We start from the raw sequence: 20,466 nt of genomic DNA on the forward strand, positions 1-20,466 counted from the left end.
AGTCTGTATAGAGACTGTCAGTATAGAGTTGGTCAGAATAGAGAATACTGACTATGATCAGGCCAAAGACCAATTAATTCAGTGTCCTGTTCTCACAGTTGCCAGCTGGAGGCCCTGAAGGCAAGCTCACAAGCCAGACCAGAGCACAAGAGCACAATCTCCTCCCGTGGTTTCCAGCAACTGAGATTCAGAAACATTACTGCCTCAGATTATGGAGGCTAGTACCATTGTAGCTAGTAGCCTTATCCTCCGTGAATTTTTTTCAATCCTCTTTTAACACCATCTAGGCTGGTGGTGAGTTCCATAGTTTAACTCTGCACTCGGTGAAGAAGTACCTTTTCTTATCTGCCCTGAATTTTCCCAAACTGTCAGTTTCACTGGCTGTCCGCAAGTTCTAGAGTTTACAGAGACAGGGAAAAACTCTTCTCTAGCCACTTTCTGCATTCCATGCATAATTTTATAACCTTCTATCATATCACCACTTAAATCACCTTTTCTCTAAACTAAAAAAAAAACCTCGAATGCTGCAACCTCTGTATCCCTATGATCATTTTGCTTACGATTTTGTGCCCCTCTAAAACAGTAACTGTTGCTGTGCCTTGTGAAAGTGAGTTCCGCAGGTTACCTGCAGTGTGCAAAATTTCCCTTCCTCGTGTCAATCCCAAACTTTCGGCCAATCATTTTACCCTAAGCTACAGTATTATGAGAGAGGGGAGAAGAGAGGTCTCAGTCTCAAATGTAATGGGAATTGAGTACTGCCTCACCCATTAAAAATCCCTGCCATCTCTATTTTTCTTGTTGTTTGTTTATTTTTATTTTTTTAAAAAGAAATTAGACCAAGGGAAGAAAACCCCCTACAGCTGGCTTCCTTCTAACCCTCTTCCCTCCCAATCATTTTACGAAAACATACCTGGGTGACAAGGTTAAATCAAGCAAAGGAAAATCCCTGGCACTTATCATCCGCCGGCATTACTGATAAATTGCGTGGTGGAGGAATAAAGGATTACCTTCTGTATTTTTTCATTACACTTTTCTTTTGTTACAGAATACATAAATCCATTGTGGCACAATGTAATATGTATCATCGCGCTACACCTGTGGACGCTTCATAGCGGCTGCCATGTCTGTGCAGTCAGGAATGATGAGTGAACCCCCCGTGAATGTTAATGATAGTGATCATTCTGAGGTAACTTGGCTTTCCATCTTCCTTTACAGCCTCGACGCCGGAGCCAGGGTGGCAAGGTTCAGGAGAGGGAAAATGGGGAAGGAAGGGGGGGCGGGAGAGAAGCAGGAGAGAGAGAGAGAAGCGAGGAGGAGAACGTCCACACCTCAGGAGGAAAAATGCACACCCGCTCACCCTTAGGCCTGGCTTGGGCAAATCCATTAATGCTTGAAGGGAAAAGAAGAAAGGGGGGAAGAGGGGAGTGGGAGACAAGAGGCTGATTCTTTGCCTTTCGTCTCTAAGTCAGTGGGGGAACTTCTTCATGATTGCTGCATTCACCAAGGGCCTTCTGCGGGTAGAGACAGTATTGGATAGGGAAAGGCCAACCAAGGCCCTGTGTCTGCACTATGCATTCAAAGAAGTATCATACCCCTTTAAACAGCCATGGCCTCCCCCAAAGAATCCTGGGAACTGTAGCTTCTTACGTGTACTGGGGGTTGCTAGAAAGCCCCTATTGCCCTCAGAGAGCTACAATTCTCATAATTCCTTGGGGAGAGGGGTGAATTGTTTAACCACTGTCGTCATCGTCCCCAGTTACTATTTCAAGTCAACTAACTTCCTGGCAGAGGTGTAGTGATCCTGGGTTGCAGGCCCATTACTACTTCTGCAGCAGGCCCCTGTCTCCTGCATTCTGCACCCACCTGATCTGCATGAAAGGAGAGCCACTGAGAAGTAGTCTTCCTACCCTTTGATTGCAGCCAATCAGAGTGAAGATAGGTGAGTCAGCCAGTGAGGATATTGGTTCCTAGAGTCACTCTGGAGAAGGTGTGCGGGAAGAATACTGAGGAGGAAGATTTCTGTATACACCAAAGTTTCAAAAGAATGGTGTCCAAGTTCTGTTTTGTATGATGGAATTTCAAGAAAGATACAACTCAAGCTACTCTGGGAATTTTTTTTTTGAGCACTCCAAATCGTTTGCTCATATATGTGCACAGAAAATAATACATCCAGCTAAAAGGTGACACATAGAGATCTGCATTGATCATTGAAATGCACCCCTAATTATTATCATAGTATAATTATAATAATATTATATACTCTTAGGAGTGCTCCTGGCTGCTGCTGAAACATGGGCAACCAGTTTCTGGGCTGGATTCAGAACCATACCCAAACTGCAAACCCAAGCAGATGTTTCTAAACAGAGGTTGGTTGGATGGCCATCTGTCAGGGATTCTTCAGCTGTGATTCCTGCACTGAGAAGGAATTGACTTGATGTACCTTTGGGTCCCTTCCAAGTCCACAATTCTATGATTCAATGGGAGTGAAACCCCATCCAAGATAGATTGAACCTCTATTCCCTGACCTGCCCTGTGACTGACCAGGAGCACCCCTGCCTTGTCTGGATTCAGCTTCAATTTATTAGCCCACATCCAGTCTTTTACCAAGATCAGGCAGAGATACAGAATTTGGAAAAGCTTCATTGGTTTTAGAAGGGACATCAGAAGCTGCCTTATACTGAATCAGATTACTGGTCCATCCAGCTTCGGGATATCTGCAGTAGCAGGCAGTGGCTCTCCAGAGTTTCCGCAGCCCTACCTGAAGACACCTGGGAATGAGCCTGGGGCCTTCTGCATGCAATGCGGCTGCTCTATCACTGAGCTGTATGGCAGGTGAAGCTGAGAGTCAAGGACTGTCCCAAAGTCATCCTCATGACTGCAACCGAGATTTGAAACCAGATCTCTTTTGCCTAACTCTTGCCAATGTTCTATCTGTTACACCACCCTGGCTTTCCAGGACCATGGAAGAGGAGTAGAGCAGCCCCTTCTAAATACCCATGTCCCAGTTTACCAGCTATGCTTATGTGGCGGTGTATGCTCAGTTAAGACTTGGCTTGAAAAATCCCACTTGACGAGAGCAGCTTGCCCGGGGAGCTTAGCGCTTGACATTGGACAGACAAAACTCCTTTTTGTCCCGGCCGATTGTCTTCCAAAAGCCATCAGCTCACTAGACTAATGGCCGTGTTCAAAGCCAGGATGGCTGCCCTTCCGTCTTCTCCTTGTGTAACTTTGCCAGAGTCCTTGGAACTTGCCAAATTCGGTCATGCCTGCTTAGCTCGCTCGACTGATTGTGCCAGAAAAGAAAATAAGACACAGATGTATTTGAGCGCTTTGAGATGCCAGTAAGAGAGACAGCTAATGGCTTCATTTCGACCCTCCCCTACCAGCTGGGCACAGGTGGGGGGGATAATGAGGTGCTTCTCCCTAATCAAACTCAATTATTTACTACTCTCCATAACCACAAAGACATTCATTCTTGCCTTGAAATATCAAACGGACGTTCCAACCTCTGCCACCAGGTATTTCTAAACAAACTCTGGTGACTGCTGGTTTGCCTTGGCAGGACTTTGCAAGAGAACAAAGTTCAGCAAAGTGCTTCCTGCCAAAGCATGCCATGCCAGAACTGGGGCTCTGTCATTGTTAGCTTGGCTGACCATGTTGTATTCAAGAACAAATTCAGCACAATGCACGGACAGGCTTCAGACTTCGGAAGCAGCAGTAATCAGCAACCAGAGGCCTCGATGGCCCTAACTTGTTTGCTGACGCAGAGCTTCAGATGGCACAGAATGAGCAACTGCTTAAGAACCTAAGAGCCTGCTGGATCAGGCCAAAGACCCATCTAGTTCAGCATCCCATTCTCAGCAGCCAACCAGATACCTATGGGAAATCCACAAGCAGGACCCGAGCACAAGAGCCCTCTCCCCTTCGTTTGCTTCCAGCAACTGGTATTCAGAAGCATTCCTCCTTTCAACAGTAAAAGTAGCTTTATTATATCAGTTTTCTAGGGTCTGGTCATTTGGTCATTGTTGTCTTTTTGCCTATAAAAAGCCTAAGCAACTTAGGCCCCAATGTACATTCAAGTCTGCCTTCTGCTGAACTGCAAATCTCTTAGGCCTGTTGAAAATGCCACTGGGCCAAGTTTTCAATCTCTGGATCTATCAGAACCTTACACAGGGTGGCTATCTAAAGAACTTTTAACTGAGTTAAGATGGAAAAGGGATATGTACAAAAAATGGAAAAAGGGGGAAATCACCAGAGAGGAATTCAAACATATAGACAGCACGTGTAGAGACAAAGTCAGAAAAGCTAAAGCACAGAATGAACTCACGCTTGCTAGAGAGGTTAAAAGCAACAAAAAGGGCTTTTATGGGTATGTCCATAGCAAAAGGAAGAACAAGGAAATAGTGGGGTCACTTAAGAGGAGAAGATGGTGAAATGTGAACAGGGGACAGAGGAAGGGCAGAACTCCTCAATGCCTTCTTTGCCTCAGTCTTCTCCAAAAAAGAAAACAATGCCCGACCTGAAGAATATGGAGCAGATGATTCAGCAGGGGAAACACAGCCCCGAACAACTAAGGAGGTAGTACAAGAATACTTGGCTAGTTTAGATGTATTCAAGTCTCCAGGGCCAGATGAACTACATCCAAGAGTATTAAAAGAACTGGCAGAGGTGATTTCAGAACCACTGGCAATAATCTTTGAAAATTCATGGAGAACAGGTGAAGTTCCAGCAGACTGGAGGAGGGCAAATGTTGTCCCTATTTTCAAAAAGGGGGAAAGAGAGGACCCAAACAATTACCGCCCAGTCAGCCTGACATCAATACCAGGAAAGATTCTAGAGCAGATCATTAAGCAAACGGTCTGTGAGCACCTAGAAAGAAACGCTGTGATCACTAAAAGTCAGCATGGGTTTCTGAAAAATAAGTCATGTCAGACTAATCTGATCTCATTTTTTGACAGAATTACAAGCCTGGTAGATTAAGGGAACGCCTATCTTGATTTCAGCAAGGCCTTTGACAAGGTGCCCCATGATATTCTTGTAAAGAAGCTGGTAAAATGCGGGCTAGACAATGCTACCATTCAGTGGATTTGTAACTGGCTGACTGACCAAATCCAAAGGGTGCTCATCAATGGCTCCTCCTCATCCTGGAGAGTAGTGACTAGTGGGGTGCCACAGAGTTCTGTCTTGGGCCCAGTCTTATTCAACATCTTTATCAATGACTTGGATGATGGGCTTGAGGGCATCCTGAGCAAGTTTGCAGACGACACCAAATGGGGAGGGGTGGCTAATACCCCAGAGTATAGGATCACACTTCAAAATGACCTTAACAGATTAGACAACTGGGTCAAAGCAAACAAGATGAATTTTAACAAGGAGAAATGTAAAGTACTACACGGGCAAAAAAGAAAGAAAGGCACAAATATAGGATGGGAGACACCTGGCTTGAGAGCAGTACATGTGAAAAGGATCTAGGAGTCTTGGTAGACCACAAACTTGACATGAGTCAACAGCGTGATGCAGCAGCTAAAAAAGCCAATGCAATTCTGGGCTGCATCAATAGGAGTATAGCATCTAGATCAAGGGAAGTAATAGTACCACTGTATCTGCTCTGGTCAGATCTCACCTGGAGTACTGTGTCCAGTTCTGGGCACCACAGTTCAAGAAGGATACTGACAAGCTGGAACGTGTCCAGAAGAGGGCAACCAAAATGGTTAAAGGCCTGGAAACGATGCCTTACGAGGAACGGCTTAGGGAGCTGGGTATGTTTAGCCTGGAGAAGAGAAGGTTAAGGGGTGATATGATATGTTCAAATATATAAAAGGATGTCATATAGAGGAGGGAGAAAGGTTGTTTTCTGCTGCTCCAGAGAAGTGGACACTGAGCAATGGATTCAAACTACAAGAAAGAAGATTCCACCTAAACATTAGGAAGAACTTCCTGACAGTAAGAGCTGTTCGGCAGTGGAATTTGCTACCAAGGAGTGTGGTGGAGTCTCCTTCTTTGGAGGTCTTTAAGCAGAGGCTTGACAGGCATATGTCAAGAATGCTTTGATGGTGTTTCCTGCTTGGCAGGGGGTTGGACTGGATGGCCCTTGTGGTCTCTTCCAACTATGATTCTATGATTCTAACACACACACACACACATACACACACGGCTGGCAAACCAAAGCCATCCGTTCTTTCCCCGCCCCTTAGTTACTTCAATACAGACACACGGAAAGCCTCAACTTCTCCCCAGACACAGTCCCTGCCAAGGGAGAAACAGAGTCAGATTTGTAAGCCCTGAGTTATGCGGGATGACGTTTGTTCTGACTTTAGGGCCAGAAATGCTTCAGGACAGTAAAAACGTGTGCAGCTGAAACAAAGTGGAAAGTACAATTCTGCATACCAAAAAATAAAAATAAAAAAATCCTTCCAGTAGCACTTTAGAGACCAACTAAGTTTGTCATAGGTATGAGCTTTCGTGTGCATGCACACTTCTCCAGATACCTTTCATGCATGCACACGAAAGCTCATACCTATGACAAACTTAGTTGGTCTCTAAGGTGCTACTGGAAGGAATCCCCCCCCCGACTACGTCAGACCAACACAGCTACCTACCTGTATCTGCATACAAATACACACATATGAATGGAATCTACATATATGTATGTATATATGCAATGACAACAAAAAGAGCCTGTGACCAAGCGATGAGCATATGGATGGAATTTGGAACACATTTAAATCCACACTCTTGGGTTTTCCAGCACTTGAGCAAATGATCAGTCCTATGAGATTTAAACCACCATCAATGCTGTCTTTGAATCGGATGCCATGGCATGCTTTTGTCCTTCAAAGCAAGCCCATTTAGAATCAGATTCTGAAATGGAAGCTGGTGTGTGAACTTATGAGCCGGTTACATGACTTTTTTTATAAAAAAAATAACAAAAATATTAGAGCATTGTTTTTGGTAAGCAGAGAAAGAGAGTACACAAGGACTTAAGATGAGGCTGCTGATCAGGCCCATCTAGTCCGGCATTCTGTTATCACAGTGGCCAACCAGACGTGTGGGAAGCCCACAAGCCAGACCAGAGCACAACAGCACTCTGCCTACCTGTGATTCCCAGCAATTGATATTCTCGGAGGCATACTGCCTCTTACAATGGTGACATGGTGCCTCTGACAATGTATGCTGCCTCGAGGGTGGGATAGAGGGTGGTGATCTTGAGGAAGACCATGGCTGTTTCCCCTGAGCAACCTGTTGAGTACTGAGTATTTATCCTGATCTGTTTGCTGGGAGATTAGTTGACAACTGACTAATGAGGATTTATCCCAATCTGCTTATGCTTAGGTGCTGCCACATCCCATGCCTCCTAGTGCTTTTGCCATCACTATTCTTTAGTGCAAAAAAGTCAGCTCTTTTGGGAAATCAGACTTGTTGTGCGAGTTCTGCCAACCAACCATAGTAACACCATCTCAGTTTGCCAGTCAGCGTAGGACTGAATCCCACCTGAAAACAGTGACTGCCTGGAAGTTCCCCATGCACCAAGATTGTTAAGGGAATAAAGAAAGAGGGATACGGAAGGGGGAAGCCATTGTGCAAACTCACATCCGGACGAAGAGGGACTGCTTGGCTGCCAAGCCGGGTGAGGAGTATTTCTCTACCAGTGCCAGTGTGCTGAAGCCGAACTTGTGGATGGGCTCATTGCAATCCAAGGGTGGGAAATCTGTGTCAACCTCACCATCGTCCTCGGCAATGTGGAGGCAGTAAGCGCTGACATTTTCACTGCAGCAAATGAAAGGAAGAGTGTCTCAGGTTGAGGTTTAATAAATTTGTATATTGCTTTCCACTATAAAAAAAAGTCTAGCAAGGGAGAAGGCAGCCGGTTTGCACTTAGTAATACTCAGCAATTTCCCCCTCAAAGGTACTTTCAAGTGTACAAGGTACTTTCAAGTGCTTGGATGTTTTATTTAGCCATTATGGTTAATAGCCATGGATAGACCTCTTCACCTTTAACAGACCCCTGAACTAATGACACCACTGCTTCTTGTGGCAATAGGAACTTCCTGGTTCAAATTTCACCTCTGCCACAAATTCACAATTTATGGTGGTAATGATGCTGGCCTACACTACAGGATTGTCATAAGGAGTACTGATACAATGTAGAGTGTTCAAGGTACTACACATAAAGAACTTCACAGAATTATTATGTGATTTAAATGATTAAAAAATAATACTCATACCACAAGGGTCAGAGAAGGGGAGACAAATGGATAATATGCTTATTGGAAATGGGCAATACTTCAAATTTTCCAAAATGATCCAACACAAGATAATGTCAAACTGTATGCACTGTTAAATGCATTCCCTGCTGAAATACTAGAGGCTCAATCTGCACTGGCATCCTGTCGGCTTTTGAAGACACACCTTGTTTACACAGGCATTCTCTTGATCTTTCAACCAGTCTCCTGTTTTAATTGCTTTACTGTTTTAACAGGATTATTGCATATTTTAATTATGTGTATTTTAATAATTGTGTCATTGGTTTTTATACTTATAAAACAGCTTAGAAGCCTATACTGGTATTAAGAGGCATATAAATACAAAAACCTAATGGGTTAAATTACCCGCTGCCTTACGGGACATCTTCAGGAGAAGAAAAGGCAAAGAAATAAACCCTACATAAATACAGAATGGAGTCCCTAAGGCAGTTGGATACTGTCTTATACTCCTCCTTCCAGCAATTTCTGTAGCCCAGCTGGTGCCAAAATGTATTGTTCTGCTTTCCTCTGACTACACCAGCGAGGCTGGGGGGAGGGGCGTCTTGTTATCTCGGGAACCTAGGGCCTTCATACAAACTGCCCAAGCTTGCACCCTGGAGAGGTCACTTTGGTGCTGCTAACATAGCAAAAACAATGCAGGAGGCAGCAGTTATGAGTTACTGATCTCTGCAGCCACAGCAGAGCTATGATTCTCCAGCATGTTGACTTCAAACGCAGAGGCGCACTCCATTGTCTCTCAAGACAAGTGGGTTGTTTCCAATTAAATTCTACTCAGAGTAGACCCACTGGAATAAATAGATTTAAGTTAGTCATGTCTATTATCTTCAATGGTCTACTCTGTTTGGGACTAGCATTGGCTACAACCCACTATGACTTTTTAATTACTCTTTTTATTTTTGTTATTATTATTATTATTATTATTAAAAAAAAACTCTTTTCTGATCAATCCACTGGTTCTCTGTCGCCACTTTACCAGTATTCTGTTTCATTCCAGCATGCCATGGAAGATCTGCCTAAATGTTTGGCGTCTGGCAGGAGGGATTCTAAACTCAGCTGGGTGAATTTGGAAGTTTTAATTGCTTGACTGATGCTTACATTAATTAATAGCAAAGCGCATGCTAATTGTTTAATTGGTCGCTTGATCTATATAGATCATTTTTGTGTGTGTGGAATTAAATGAGTTGATTTACAAAGTTTATTGATTGGATGCGACAGTGAATTATTTCACCGACTACCTGATTTGCAATTTTCCCAATTAATCTGCATACCTTGGGTTGCAACTCAGTTCACCCAAGAGTGCTTACTACGGGTGATCCATCCGCACACTGTCATGGCTAAAGTATTTATTATATCAAACAAGTAATAATGACACATTAAAGTTAATGTAACCTGCACATTGGATAAACTGATGGCTAACGAGGAAGTAATCCCACTCTGTTAGCCTGCTGTAAACATTACGGTTTTGTTGCAGGGGCATTTGAAGGACTTGTTATTACTTTTTGTAACAGTTTACATGGAGTTCAAGAGGAGAGTGGTACAAAAAACCACATTGGGATCAAAAAGTATGAGCAACTGCAGAACTCATCAGCTGCTCACAAAAGATGACTTTTATTACGCAATGGAATTTCAGGATTGTGAAGGAGGCTGAATCCTAGAGGAGAAGAAACACACTCTAAACACAGTGGATAGGGGGAAGAAACCTTTAGTACAGGGCCAGGCACCGCTGCTCCCATTGTAGCAAGTCAATCGAGTCACTTTTACAATATTTTTAAAAGTATACAGTGGTGCCTGGCAAAACGAATATAATTCGTTCCGCGAGTCAATTCGTTTTGCAAAAAATTCGTCTTGCGAATTGCGGTTTCCCATAGGAATGCATTGAAATTTCTTTTTTTGCCCATAGGATAGGGACGCATTAATTACATTTCAATGCATTCCTATGGGAAACCGCGATTCACAAGACGAATTTTTCGCAAGATGAATTCGTCTTGCGAGTGACCATCAGACCATTTTTCGCATTCGTCTTGCGAAAAATTCGTCTTGCAGGGCATTCATCTTGCGAGGTACCACTGTATTTCAATTGTATGAGACACCAATCCTACCTAATGATGGAAGCAGATATGTATAGGGCTGGGGTGTGTTTACATCTTGAACTGGGACTCCCAAGTAACCAGGCTTAGGTACTTCCTGTGCTACCTCTGCTCTGTTCCTGCTGCAAGCTTAGCAAGCAGAGCTCTATGGTTCAAGAGCACCACCTAGACTGCAGTACCAAGATGTCTGATCACAATCAGCCGAACTCCAAGGGCCAACTCCAGGTTTTACAAAGCCTCTGTGCTTTTGCCCTCACTATGCGTTAGCTTATCTGTGAAGGGATCTCTGGAGGGATGACACTCCCTAACCTAACTCCTTGGTGCACTTCCCATGTCTTTTGACTGTGGGCAACTTTTCATGTAGAATAAGAAGCGGCACTCCTCAGTTATGTTAGAAGTTTGGGAAGCACAGCTTTGTTTGACCCACAATCGTGAAAGAGTGGTTAAAAAGCCCATTGGACATGAATATGTAAGCCGTGTCGGTGACACTGAAGTAGATATGATTTATCTTTTTTAAAAACAAACAAACAAGACACCCCAAAAGGGAGAGCATCTCAAAATGATGATTCATTTATACAACACTGGCTTCATATGCTTGTCATTACATGGAACCCAGTAATTTAATTGAAAGAGAAATAGATATAGATGTATGCATAGCTTGGAAGGAAATATTGATAAATGTGGAGGTGTTCCAGCAAGATTTATCTGTTAAAAAAAATATATTGATGTGGAAATCCATTTCATTATGCAAAAGTGGCTGCCCGGGGGGGGGGGAGGGGGGAGAGAGAGAAGGATGAAGGGGAAGGGGTGGAGAAGGAAGCAGAAAAAGAAAGGGCCTACTTGAGTTTGGGTTCCCGTCCTTCACTCGTGTACTGCCAGCAGATGAGCCCAATCAAGTCATGCACTTTGGCATTGGCGATGGTCACCACAGTCATGGGCTGCAGTTTGTCCTGGTTTGTGTGCAACGGGAGGTAGACATCAATGATTTTGGTTGCAGTGGTGCCAATATGGCCCTGTCAGGAGAAGAGATTTCAATATACATAGAGAGAGGGAGGGGGGAGGGAGGGAGGGAGAGACAGACAGACAGACATGGCTTGGCAAGGAGTGACTAGACAAAACAGAAAAGGTTGCTTTCCAGCTCAGGGTGGGTGACTGATAAGTTTGTTGTCTCATGGTTATCTTGTGCTTAAAAAAGACCACAATTCTGCAACCTAGATTCTGCGATCCCAATTCTGCAGTGAAAGATGGGCTCTGAAAAGCTCATGAATTATGCATACCTGAGTCATTTCACTTGTTTTGCATAATTTATTCTGCTTTTCCTTTTATGCAATAGGAATACGGGAACTTGCAGACATAGGAAGCTGTCTTATACCAAGTCAGACCATTGGCCCATCTAGCTCAGAAATCCATACACTGACTAGCAATGGCTATCCAGTGTTTCAGGCAAAATTCCCTTCCAGCCCCAATTGAAGATGCCGGGGATAGAATCTGGGGACCATCTGCATGCAAAGCAAGTGCTCAACCACTGTGCTACAGGGCTTCTCATATATACAATTTGCATATCCACATACAACTTGCCACTTCCACAGAATAATTCCAGAGAGGTAGGTAACTGTGTCAGCCAACAGTAAATAGTCTAACACACTATTAAAGACTAGAAAACTTGTTGTTGCATCAGCTCTTGTGGTCCAGAGCTAATTTTGCTGGCTGCACAAAGTATTATTTTAGCTTGGAAGATAAACATGTGTGTGGATGCATGTAAAACAAGAAAGAGCCTGGCTGCTGGATCAAGCATAAGGCCCACCTACTCCAGCATCGTTTCTCACAGTAGCTAACAAAATGCCCCAATGGGAAGTTCTCAAGCAGGACCTGAGCACAAGAGCATTATCCCCTCCTGTGGCTTCTAGCAAACTGGCACCAGTCTCAATGACAGTGGAGTTAGTGCTTCTGGATCAGGCCAAATGCTGGATCAGTCCAGCATTCTGTTCTTGCAGTGGCCACCCATGTCCCAATGGGAAGCCTGCAAGCAGGAGCTGGGCACAAGAGCAGTGCTCTCCCCTCCTGTGGTTTCCAGCAATTGGCATTCGGAAGCCTCTAACCATGCAGAAAGAGAAGGGGTGGGCTATTATAACAGAACTAGTCTCATTCAGCCCGTTAAGAAAACGGGCACTAGAGGTGCGACGGGGCCGCGGCCTTCCCTCCCTTTCTGCGCTCGGCCGTGGGGCGCGCCAGGAACGCAATTAAACAAAGCGCTCTCCTGTCGTGTCCCGCGGCCGAGCGCAGAGAGGGAGGGAAGGCCGCGGCCCTGCCACTCCTCCCACGGGCCAGGTAGGGTTGTCAGGAGGAGGAGGCAGCGGACCAAGATGGCGGCATCAGGCTCCGGGGCCGCGGGGGAGCCGGACCAGGCTCCCGCCGCCGCGGCCCCGGACCCCACTGCCGCCATCTTGGTCCGCCGCCGCAGGGGAACGGGAGGAAGAGGGTTGAGGGGGGGAGAGAGCGCGCGTGTGTGTACGTCCCGCCTCTTCGGCCAGTCCCTGTGTCCGTGGGGCACATGCGCATTAGCGCGGACACAGGGACACAGGGACTGGACGCAGAGACACAGGGACTTTATTATATAGGATGAGACTAGGAATTCCAGGAACATGAGAGATAGCAAGTTACATGAGAGATAGCACATGAGCATGAGATCCAGATGGATCAGGGTTCTTAAGCGCTCTACCTTCAGGGAACTATCTCCACATCAATCTGAGTGCCAGAGAACCCCCTCCAGCCTGCTGGGCAATTCTTGCCTACTACAGAATTATTATTATTTATTAAATTTATATATTGCCCTTCACCTCTGAAACCAGCTCTGTCAGCTCAAGCAGGGAGACTGCTGGGCAGCAAGGCAAGCAGAATCCCTGATCTGTCCCAACTGCCCAATGCCAGGAACACACGCTCTACAGATGGAATCTACAGACCACAGCAACTGCCCCTCCCTGACCCTCAAGTCTGCCCTGATGCTGCACCAAGTACCCAGGTGGGCATAGCTGGGTGAGACCAACTCCGCCCTGCTCTCCCACCCAGGTCTCAATGATACAGGCCAAATCGGCTTCCTCATCTACAACCAGGTCATGGATGAGGGAGGTCTTACTCTGGGCCCACCTGACACTCATCAACAGCATCCACAGACCCTGATAGGACAACCGCAATTCCCCAGGTCAGAGGAGGGGCTGCCACACAGCACAGTCGCCAGCTGCCTGTGCTGCGTGCCCCCTACCTGGCCTGCCCCACCTCCCACACCATACCCCCCTTGCTCTGAACTAATGCAATTGCTTCCCACTCCTGTTCTCCCAGCTCCTCTCCTCCCAGGCATATTTTTTCAAGTAAAACACCACCACCCCTGAATATAAACACCCAAGTTTAAAGCCCACCCTCATTAAAACAATAATCCTACCTCAAGTGGGGCTGGTCCACGTTCTCACTCCACCCCCAAAGGGATGACCCCCTTTGGTGTCACCCCTTTGGGGGTGGCCCCATCCCCAAGGCTTGCTGGCTTTATAGTGCAGCTGGGGCACTTTAAGCTGGGTCAGCAGATGTTATCAATGCAGCCTGCCTGCCCAGGGTCCTAACCCCTGCACTACTCTCAGCAACATGTCTGCAGGTCCAGGCAGATTGAGGCCCAGGCAGAAGCAGGTATGGGGAATATTTGGCCCTACAGATGTTGCTGAACAACAACTTCTACCATCCCTGGCTATTTGGCCATGCTTGGTAGGGTTGATGGTAGTTGTAGTTCAACAACATCTGGAAGCCCAAAGGTCCCTCATCTGTTTTAGCTTAACCAAGCAGTTTTATTTTCATTGGCAGGACACTCGCTCTAGTCTCTAGCTTAAACAAACAAATTTATCATTAACAGTTTCCATAAGCACGGTGTTCTTCACAGAAATTCTACATCACAAAATATATGAATAAATTAAAATGCTAGGTCACTGCCTCCAAGGAGCTTGCATTATACAAATTCTGACAAGGGGGAGCAGAAGACAAGGAGCGGCAAGTGATGAATGTCTGAAAGTGCAGAAAGTGCATTCCTTCGTTTCCTGCAGACAAAGAAGTTGCATGAATTAACATGTCATCAACAGACAGTGAATCTCTTTCTCTCCAGCCCCTCCGCCCCTGCACCACCCCCTGCAAAAGCCAGGAACCCATCCCTTGCTCTATCCAGGATGCCAAGGGAATACTGTAACCGCGAACAACGGATTTATGATTCTTATTTATATCATTCTAATGTTGGAAGGCTCAAGTTGAAAATTGGGCCTTCGCTGCTTTATCATCGTTAATCTTTTCTATGGAAAGATGACGAGGACAGTGCTGGGGCTGCTGAATTGCTGATGTGCATATACACCAAAGGATTTGCAGTGCTAAGCACATACATTTACCTTTCTAAAAAAAAAAACACAACATATTGCCAGGGAGAGAACAGAGGATGGTGACTATGGGCCTTAGCCACTGTCAGGGCTGGGCTGTGGGCAGCGGCACTGAATTTGTAGGGGTTCTGGAATGAAGGACATAGGCTTTTGTTAGGCTTACTGCATCCTCTCTAAATCAAGTGTCCTGAAGCCAAGGAGCTGGAGCAGAAGGAGAAGCCAGCATTGAATTTATCCCTCAGCCCAGCCAATCCAAGGGTCTCTAACTGCTTACCAACTACCTGTGAGGTGGCCTAGGCTAACAAACAGGTGATCAGCCTAAGGTGAGCTTCATGGCTGACTTAAGGATGTGAAACCCTGGTCCTCCAGGTCTTAGCTCAGCACACTAACCACTACACAACACTGTCCCTCTCATGAGTAAAGTACTGGAAAACTTTATTAATAGGTTTGGTAAGAAGTCAGATGGGAAATCCATTTAGTACAAGGGTGCCCACTATTTGGTGTTTCCTTCAAACCTGCCAATAAATCCAGTACGCCTAAAAGGGACAATAAAAGTAACATTGTCCTGACCTGTCACCTGTGGAACAGTTAATTCGTCAAAAAATTATTTCATCTTGACACTGGACGCAGCCTATATAAAGTAAGTTATCAGGCACATTACATTATATAATGATAATTGACACATTATATACACATAGGAGTGACAAATGGTGCCCGAGGGTCATGGCTGAAAATCCCACAATTTTATTTTTTTAAATGTACACAGTATTGCCATTGCAGACCTGCAATGAATGGAAGTAACAAATAAAAGAGACTGTGGAGAGTTTGTGCATGCTCATGTGTCAGAAGGACTGCCACCATGAGAGGAGCTGGCTCCCAGTTACTGATGAACGAAGGCGCAAAGGAGGATTCTTTCCAAAAGCTTCAATGTTTAGATTTTGCTGCTGTACATATGCAAATTGCTGGCTTAAGGCACTTCAGGCAACACACATAATTAATCCTAAATACAGCTGCAACAAAGGCAGGTGCTGTTAACTCCCCAACACAAGCCCTCACTATTCTATACATAGGAATGGGGTGGGCACCACTTAGTGCAGCAAGTGTTCTGCAATCTCTCACTATGCCTAGTAGGCAAAAACCTCCTTTCCCTTCTGCTTTGGCGCCTCCTAGATGTAGGTGAGAGGCATCCAGGCCTGGGAGAACATCCCCCCTATGGAAAGGCTGGGTTGTTCCCAGTGTACGATGGTGCCGGGGTGGGTGGCACGACAGGCACTGTGGACACTGGTTGTTGCAGAGATGGCTATGCTCTGCCTCAAAAGTCAGAGGCAGGAATGCTTCTGAATACAAATTGCTGGGAACCACAGGAGGGGAGAGAGCTCTTGTGCTCGAATCCTGCTTGCTGGTTTCCCACAGGCATCTGGCTGGCCCTTGTGAGAACAGGATGCTGGGCTAGATGGGCTGGTTGCCAGATCCAGTAGGGCCCCCTTACGTACGTCCTCACTATCAGGCTGCCCCAGTCCCAGCAAAGACCGCATATCTGCTACAGCCCTCCCCCAGGTCCTTGGCAAACCCTCCATCTATATCGTCCTGGCTCAGTCAGCCCATGTCACTAGTATGATGTAGTGATGAGAGTATCTGACTAGGACCAAACATTTCCACTCAGCTATTACACTCCATCTCTCAGCCAATCCTACCTACCAGGGTTGCTGTGAGGGTAAAATGGGGAAGGAACTGCGTGCATCATAACAAAGTAGCATTGGTGTGATCATGATGAGCTGAAACTCAGCAGGTCTAGATCTGGTCTGTGTGTCTGGATGGGAGACCACCTAGGAACCCAATATTTATCTTAGGTAATTTATCTTCTGCCTTTCCATCTGAAGAAACTCAACAGTGTCTCACAGAATAAAACAACATAAAAAACATTCTTCTTCCCCACAGTTAAAATACAAATTACAATAAAAATAAATGAGGCAGACATAATAGAGCAGAGAAAAATCCACAAGCCAGATAAACTTTAAAAGCCTGCTAAGAGCAAGGAAGCCTTCAGGAGGCGACGATCACATCATAGGATGACACCAAGTGGATCTCCTCCGGCAAAGGAGTCCCCACATTCACCACTGTGAATTCCAGGATGGGTGAAAGACAGGATATAAATGTAATAAATAAATAAAGTGTGCAGTCACTTTTAATTGAGAGAAAAGGGGGGGGGGGAGGTGTGCCTTGGCTTATCAGAAGCTGAGAAAAATAAACGATGTAATGCAATTGTATCAGCATGTTTTATTGAACAGATAATTGCTTATGTATTTACTTTTTCTTGAAAACCTAATCAAAATTATTTCAAAAATAATAAGCTGAGAAACTCGGATGGTGTGTGCGTGTGTATGTGTGTGAATTTGCAAGAATATAAAGATGTGATCCACCACCCACTGAGAAAAACCGAAGCTCTCCCATTACTGGTACATAGGCAGTTGTGTTGTAGTTCTCCAGGGTCACAGGGGCCAATGACCTGCGACTATTTCCGCAGCTGGATTCCTGTCTCTAGCATACTAGAGCTGCCCAATCAGCATGAAAGGGAAGTTTTTTTTAGCCACTGTATGCTCCAAAGCTAAACTCTTAGAAACCCTGAAAATACAAGGTCCTTCACTTTCAAGAGAATGGTGAGCAAGTTTTGTAACACACGGTGGAACTTTGCATAAAAGACAACCAAAGAAGATACTGGAGTGTTGCAGAACTTCAAATCATTTGCTCATGTATGTGCACAGAAAATAGTAGATTTCGCTGAAAGGCAAGACTCTGAGATCTGTTATGATCATTGCAATGCATACATCATCATCATCATTATTGGGCCTTTTTAAAAAATGAGTCTGCATTAAAAAATTTAAATGTAAATTGTATTTTAACCTGTATTTTAACTAATTGTTTTTCTTTCTTTATGTCTTATTGTAATTTTACTGGTGTCAGCCGCCCTGAGCCTGGTTTCAACTGGGGAGGGCAGGGTATAAATAAAAATTTATTACTACTACATCATCATTTTAGAAGGAGTGTGGCTCTGAAGGGGCATGGCTATCATCGACGGGACTCCACACTTCTGTAATTGCCACGACACTACTGTACACAAGGACATATATATCCTCAAGATTCACCAGATTATTTCAAGCACCTGAGTGGCTTCACCACTGAGGCCCCCACAAAGGGGAATGGTTAAGACTGCAACAAGGATACTGTGCATTTTCTTTCCACTGCCTTCAATAGGATTAGGATGCTCATCTAACATTCCCAGGGTTTTAGAATTATAAAACACCAAATTCCACAATGACGACAGCAGCCAGGAAACAATTTAGACACTGGATCCGGTCTGTCGGCCTCACGGAGCAGTTTCAGGGACGGCTATTCAATCATTTTATAGGCTAAAATCAATACGTGTTAAATATAAAACCAGGCTTTTTTTAAAAGACCTATAAAGAAGAGTTACCAGTTTTAGACTTCATCCACACAATAAAAGGAGTTCCTAGGAGATTTAATGCTAACTCCTAATGAAAATCCACAGGAGAATGTATTCATTCTCCATTCTGCTTTCCATTACACCTATCAAGCTGGAGCATCTCAACAAGAAAAAAGGGTTATAACCAACTAGATTCTACTCAGAGTAGACCCACTGAAATTAATGAACCTATGTCACTTATGAGCACTGACTTAAATAGGTCTACTCTGAGTGGAACTAACATTGGGTTATATCCAATGACATAAGAAATCAACAGCCCTCCGGATGGGAGCTGTCGTACAGAAGCCAAATGAGGGCCTTCACAGAGACCATGAAGAACCACCAGGAATTTTTTGAAAGTGTCCTGCTGTGTCATAAGTACATGCAACTCCCACCATTGGAATGCTTGTTATCTGAAATCTCAGTTATCTGAATGCAAAGAATTAGACCCAAACTTTGCTACCCAAACGGCTGATTCAAATTCAGAACAGCCAGAGTTTGTCCACTTCCTAACTTTTCGGTGTTTTGCTGGTTGGTGGCAGCCATTTTGATCAAAAAGTATCTCTGACCATTGGTCCTGTTAGCTAGGGATGATGGGAGTTGTAGTCCCAAAACATCTGGAGGGCCGAGCTTGCATTTATGTGACTGCCCCCCCCCAAACAATTTCCTGGGAACGCACTGTGTTTGGAAAGCAAGACTTGCATATAAACAGCAAAGTGCTGGGCAGAAATGAAATAGATTCATAGGCTTGTTATATGCCCAGGCAATCCCAGACATGTCCTCTTTTTGGGGAGGGGGCATCCAGGGGGAATTTTATATTTTAATGGAAATACCTAGGTTTGGTATTTATTTATTTATTTATTTATTTATTTATTTATTTATTTATTTATTTATTTAGGGCTTTGGCATGGGCTCCAGTGGCTCGGGGGTGTTCTTCATGCTGCAGCCGCTGCCAGGGGAAGAGGTGCACAGGCGTGGCGGCGGCCCCCGCACACCTCTTTCCCCAGGTCGGGTTGTCCTCTTTTTTGCTCTTCAAGATATGGCAACACTAAAATAGAAAGCTCTGGAAACAAAAACGGTGGCGATAACTAGCTAAACAAGAGCACCGGGCGGAACAAATTGTAACTAGGCCCAACAATGTATTCGTTGTATACATATGACTGCATTTCATCTGACCCATCTACTGCAATTATTAAGTTTGCTGATGACACCACCATAATGGATTTAATTACAGGCAGTGACGAATCTGCGTACAGGGGGGAGGTTCAAAAGGCATCCACATGGTGCTCAGAGAACAATCTGCACCTAAACGTTGGCAAGACAAAGGAGATGGTGTTGGACTTTTGGAGGAAGAGAGGGGAGCTATCCCTGTTGTATGTTGGGGAGGGGCGCTGTGTGGAGAGAGTCTCTTCTTTTAAATACCTGGGAGTCCATCTTAGTGAAGACCTAACTTGGAAGGTCAATGCAGCCCAGGTGGTTAGGAAGGCCCAACAGAGACTTCATTTCCTTAGGGTCTTGAGAAAGAACAAGGTTGGACAGCAACTGATGATTTCCTTCTATCGGTCCACGATAGAAAGTGTTCTCTCATACTGAATTATGGAGTGGTATGCTGGTTTGACAGCCATGGACAGAGAGTCCCTACAGAGGGTGGTGAAGGCAGCACACGATATTGTGGGCTGTCCCCTGAGTCTACTAGATGTTATCGTGGGAGACTGTTGATTCAGAAGAGTGAGGAACATTCTCAGGGATGACTCACCCCCTGGCCAGCACCTTTTTAATCTCCTGCGCTAGGGCAGGAGATATAGAAGCGTGGTAATCCGCATCAACAGGTTAAAGAACAGTTTCTACCCATGGGCTGTGAGGCTGATGTTCGGGGTTGGTGGTCGTACGACAGCACACAGAGTGTAACAAGGACTGAGAGATTGTGGGGGGGAGGGGGGCTCGTTTAATCTCACTGTAAACAAGTGGTACAGTGACAATAAAGTACAGTGGTACCTCGACTTACGAACGACTCGACAACCAAATTTTTTGACTTACAAATGGGGCTAATGGCCGCACGCTTACGAATGTCTCGACATCCAGAAGGAAACTGCAGCGGTTTTAGATAGGGATTTTTTAACTTACGAAATTTTGGATAGGGTTGCTTCGACATACGAATTTTTCTGTTTCCAATGCATTCCTATGGGAAATCGCGTTTCCAATGGCATTTTTTGACTTATGAAATTTTCGAC

General features: G+C 45.0%; 1 protein-coding gene across 35 annotated transcripts in view; it reads right to left on the reverse strand.

Moving 5' to 3' along the window:
- MAPKAP1 (MAPK associated protein 1) overlaps nt 1-20,466 on the reverse strand; it is a 204,625-nt gene that overhangs the window by 102,164 nt on the left and 81,995 nt on the right. For all 35 annotated transcript variants that reach the window (XR_015948704.1, XR_015948703.1, XR_015948710.1 and 32 more), the window contains 2 exons: nt 11,192-11,364; nt 7,591-7,767 (listed from right to left, as the gene is read on the reverse strand). Coding sequence is in view for 27 of the 35 variants with exons in the window: in XM_088664904.1 (XP_088521030.1) it covers nt 7,591-7,767; nt 11,192-11,364 (350 nt within the window). In the remaining 8 variants the exon portion in view is untranslated. The remainder of the gene's footprint in view (nt 1-7,590; nt 7,768-11,191; nt 11,365-20,466) is intronic.

This window comes from Zootoca vivipara, chromosome Z2, assembly GCF_965207765.1.
Source record: "Zootoca vivipara chromosome Z2, rZooViv2.hap1.1, whole genome shotgun sequence".
Classification (NCBI taxonomy): Eukaryota; Metazoa; Chordata; class Lepidosauria; order Squamata; family Lacertidae; genus Zootoca; species Zootoca vivipara.